At 37.8% G+C, this 5142-nt stretch overlaps 1 protein-coding gene across 2 annotated transcripts in view; it reads right to left on the minus strand.

The window, feature by feature from the left end:
* Positions 1-2397: 2397 nt before the first annotated feature.
* Positions 2398-5142, minus strand: part of MSTN (myostatin) — a 5523-nt gene continuing 2778 nt past the window's right edge. The window contains exon 3 of one of the 2 annotated variants that reach the window (XM_009077380.1): positions 2398-2969. In XM_009077380.1, the coding sequence (XP_009075628.1) occupies positions 2589-2969 (381 nt within the window). In that variant the 3' untranslated portion in view covers positions 2398-2588. The remainder of the gene's footprint in view (positions 2970-5142) is intronic. The other variant, XM_009077381.1, reaches the window with a different exon arrangement.

The raw sequence follows: 5142 nt of genomic DNA on the forward strand, positions 1-5142 counted from the left end.
GGTTTCTTCCGACCTGGTTGATTCTATAATTCTTGGGTTTGGTTTAATTTTGTTTTCACTGATCACTTGTGCACTGCTTTTGTGCAGGGCACTGTTATTACTAGGGAGACAATGATGTCACTTATCTGGACATAACTGAATTTGCATTAACTTTAGCTATCATGAGTAAAAATAGTCCTGGAGGTGTTGTAACAGGACTTTGGTGCAGACTGGGAATATATTTTGTTGGCTATCAGCTCCAAAATCCATGCCGCTGCATCTCTGCAGCTGTTGCTATATGAACTGACCCAGTTAACGCGAGTGAATGTCTATCTACAGGGTATAGGATGGAAGTTAATTTGAAGTCTCTGGATGGTTTAAGAGGCTTTTGGTATGCCTCATGCAAGGAGATGCTATTGATAGTTCATATGAGCAGGAAGGGACTACTTGGTGCCTGAATGTCACGAGTTAAAAGTCAGAGGGCAACGTGTTGGTCTCCCTTAAAGCCAGTGGAACTCATGCTGTTAACTTGAACAAACATAACATTTCTCCCTTAATTCTGTGACTCTGCTTTTTGGAGAGGGGAATTGTGTTGTACTTTTCTTGTGGCTTCACCAAGAGTCTGTATTCCAAGAGTTTTCAGATTTTTATTTAATCTGATGGTGTTTTGTGGGAAATTAAATTGAAAGTGTATTTAAGGGCCCCAGAGACCTGCTCTGCTGAACTGCATCAGGAGGAGCTGAACATCTGCTGGATGCTGAGACACAGCTTTAGCAAAACTCTGAAGCATTCAAAAGAAACTGCAGAAAATCTGTTTGCTTTTAAGTTTCCAACCTCATCACTCAGACTTTCAGTTTTAATGTCCTTACATACAAATTTAAAAAAGTAAAAAAACTCAGTACAAAATATTTATCACCTAGGCAGTAAATATATAAAAAAAGAAGGGAAAGAAAATCAAGCATTTTTGCAATTGTTAGGGTGATTTTACACAAAGGAAAATTCAAAACTGAGTTCTGATATATAACAAAAACGTGCATTATACTAACATGAAGATGTTTTAACTTTTGTGTTGTCTTGACAAACACCTGGTTTATCAGTTATTTCACATGTGAAATGAAATGGACTTTATAGTAAATAGATTTTTTTAATTTCAATTGACAGTCTTTTACTATAAGGAAAATGTACAGAATTTGTGTGAAAATCCATGTACTATGTTTACTCAAATACAGATAATACTTTGCTGCAAACTTTTAAATATAATAAAATGCATTTAATAGCAATCTTTTGCAGTATCATTATTTATGGACATAACAGTCAAAGTATGGAAATTCAATCGTGGATCAAAATGACCATAAAAACAGTAACCCTAAAAACCTTATAAACATGTCAACACTCATCATTTACCTCAGATGGCTCATACCAATGTAAAAAACATATAAAATATAGTATAATTCTCAACATATTTTTTGCTTTGTTGCATTGTTCCTACATATTATTTGTGTTAAATTCCAGAAAATTGTGAAGAGAATATTGGGTATTTTTATTAAACTAAAGTACAGGTTAAAGTAATTATTTTGTTGTGATGAACATATACCAACAGTGATTAAAAAATAAACATTTATTTACAAAATATTGATGCATACATATTACACAAGTCAGTTTTATCAAAGTGGTTTTTAAACAATATCTGTAGCAACCAACTATTTGCATTGGTTTACCGTAGTGCAAATGGTAATGTTGCAAAGGCAGGTTAAAATGTGGGATTGTGATTTGAATGTTAGACTTCTCTGCTGCCTTCTGTTTTACTACATCTATAAAACTATTCCCTTTCATTTAAAAAATGCCTATTTCTTGCGAATGTTGAATAGTGTACCTGAGGAATAGGGCAAATTCATCATTAAGCCTAAATTCTTTCACTTGTATAACTATCTTTCTATTTACTCAGCCTGCTTAAGTAGCACCATTGCCATTGATTACTAACATACTAATGAGAAAAAGGAATGGAAACATGCTAAATACACTATGCCATCCCTAATTTCAGGATTTGTCCGTTTATGTGGAATTTCATCCAATACATTTCACAAGTCTGCACTATATATTCAAGTGTTTAAGGATGATTCTGGTGGTATTGTATAGTGGTGTATATGCTACCAGTATATATTTTCCTGTAAATATGATATTAAGTGAAGCTGTGAAGAAATGAACTTAAAAGCCTGCTCCTTCTGTCCTCGGGTGAGAAGGAGCTTGCTTTTGGTTACCAACGTGTACTGAAACCTGTGTATGAATTTACATCTGAGTGACCAAATATGTTGATTCCCTCATCATGTAAGAACTTCATGAGTTAAATCCGGTGATTTTCATAGTAGCTTTTCTCCTTCTCTGGCTCAAAGCCAACTGTCAGGTAACTCTATCGTCCTCAGTTCACGTTCTGGAGCTGGTGCTGTGCTAAATCTGTACGATGGCCCTAGCACACAGCACACAGTAGGTCGGCAAGGCCTAGTGTACGTAACTTCACAGTTTGAAAGACTGGTGAGGGGGTATAACTTTTTTTTTTTTTGCTTTTTTTGGTATCTTCCACAATTTCTGAAGCACTGGGTGTGATGGGGATCTCATGAGCACCCGCAGCGATCTACAACCATGGCCGGTATCTTGCCGTATATGATTTGTTCTTTGCCGTTGAAGTAGAGCATGTTTATGGGGGACATCTTGGTGGGTGTGCAGCAAGGGCCTGCTGAGCCTCTGGGGTTTGCTTGGTGCACCAGGTGGGTGTGGGGATACTTTTGTAAAAACACAAATTCACACTCTCCGGAGCAGTAATTGGCTTTGTATCTCTTAGGAGCGATAATCCAATCCCATCCGAAGGCTTCGAAATCCACCGTCAGTGGGTAGCGACAACATCGAGACTCTGTGGAGTGCTCGTCACAGTCAAGGCCAAAATCTCTGCGGGACCGTTTGGGGGTGTCTGTGACTCTCACTTCTAAAAATGGGTTCTGTGAGGAGAGAAGGAGGAGTCAAAAGCATTACTAATGTAAGCCTGAGTTCAGTAAAAACATTCAAATAAATAGTATTTCAGATGTAGATGTATCACAGAATAGTTTAAGTTGGAAGGGACCTCTGGAGATCATCTAGTTCAACCCCCCTGCAGAGGCAGAGTCACCAAGAGCAGGTGACGCCGGAATGTGTCTGGAGTGGGAGACTCCATGACCTCCCTGGGCAGCCTGTTCAAACTGATATTCTCAAACCATGTCTGTAACGAGACTTTGTCCTTCTGCATATCTGCTATGGTTGATCTCTGAGCATTGTTTGTAATTTTTATGCATTTTCCTGCTGTTTCTCTATAAAGAGCTTTCTGTTCCTGAAATCATCTTTATCATCATTTCTGTTAACTGATATAAAAATATTTCAGAAACTTGGAGGATGCTGAATTTTTACTTTTGATGTACTTTTGTTTGGTTTAAGCATTTTTGCCTGAAGCTTGTAATAAGCATTTGCATTAAGTTTGTAATAAGCATTTTTGGGATTTGGTTTGGGTTTTTTGCGATAGAAGAACTTCCAATAGGAAGCAAAGAAGTCCAGAAACTTTTAAAAGGTAGGACCAACTGGTAGACTTCGTTCTATGAGTCCTTCTGAAATTCCCTCCATTAAAATAATATTGAGTTCAGGCTTTCTGGATTCTTGTCCAGGCCAAGGAGGACAAAAGTTGCTCCTTAACTGCTGCCATGCTTGAATGGCTGTATGGCTGAACTCATTTGGAGGGGCAGCTAATATTTTGACTCCTGGGAGAGTCTGGTGGCCAAGCACGTATTTTTGGTGGATTTCTGAGCCATGTGCCTCCTACCAAAGATGTGTTTCCACAGTCAACAACTGAGAATAGAAGGGAATTGCAACCTTGCAATCACAAGTTTGGAAAAGTTCCCGAAGTTCCTCCCTTCCATGCACTAATTTCAGCCTGGCACAGACTGGGTCATCCCATGAAGACCATTCCTTAGGAGTAAGTAGCAGCCCAGCTAACTTTGTTACATAGGTTTCCCTCTCCCTAGATACCTGCCTTTATAGCTACAAGTTGTGGAGCAGCTGGAGACACTCCTCCCAAAGGTAAATGATATAGGGAAGTGCTTGGTGAGAGGAGCATCCCTGTACCGGGAGCTGGCAGGAAGAGAAGAGAAATTTCCTCTCCTGTTATCAGCTGTGCTTCTATCCCAGCTCTGCTGCTGAAATGTTTATTTATAGATGATGATAGCCATGGGTTATCCACATGTATCATCATTTGAATGGATGGAGGTGGTGAGGACATTCCTTATCATGATATTCAGCTGGCCTGTTTCAAGTATAGGAGATCCACATCTTTACTGGCTGTACAGTTAAGATATCACAGAGGTTGGTTTTTTTTAAGTTCTTCTTAATTGCATTATACAGCTGTGAAGTTAAATGTTATACAGTTACATAAATGCAGTTAGATGCTATGATCTTAAAGGTCTTTTCCAACCTAAATGATCATATTTCTGTGACAAACAGATTCATCTACTACATAGAAGTAAAAGTATAATAATGTTCTTTATATTTTATTCAAAAGGAAGGATTACTTGGTTGTGAGAGGTTCAGGAATTTTTTACAGGTTGTAAATGATTAGTGATTTGCAGAAACAAATAGCAAGGAAAATGCTGTAGTTTAACTGCTACACTTCAGGTTTAATTTGTACATCTACACTTACAAAAAGAAACCAGATAGGTATTTCATGTTCTTTCTCATCATTGTGACTCATTTGTGTCAAGCAGAATTTCTCTATTCAAGCATTTCTAATAGGTGGAATGGTGCACTCTAGCACATACTGAAAGGTACAGAGCTTAACATTATGAAGATCATCTGTTCTCACCTTCATAAACAGATAATTCTTGCTGTTATTAATAGAAAACACATGCAGAGAGAGTAGGGAAAAACTCCCTTGCTTTCTCAGCAATATTGTAGGCATCTTTCTTATCAATGAAAGAATCTAAAGTCTGATCTTCATAACTGCATGTTAAGCAGTGTTTGCTCTCAGATTTGAAAACAATGTTACTGTGGCAGTAGCATGTGTCAGTAAGTATCAAAACCTTTTCTAGTTAATGCCTCTTGACATTACTCTAAAATGCTGCAAATTCTCTAAATTTTCCCTATTTCTCTCTT

This window comes from Acanthisitta chloris, unplaced genomic scaffold, assembly GCF_000695815.1.
Source record: "Acanthisitta chloris isolate BGI_N310 unplaced genomic scaffold, ASM69581v1 scaffold5656, whole genome shotgun sequence".
Taxonomy (NCBI): domain Eukaryota; kingdom Metazoa; phylum Chordata; class Aves; order Passeriformes; family Acanthisittidae; genus Acanthisitta; species Acanthisitta chloris.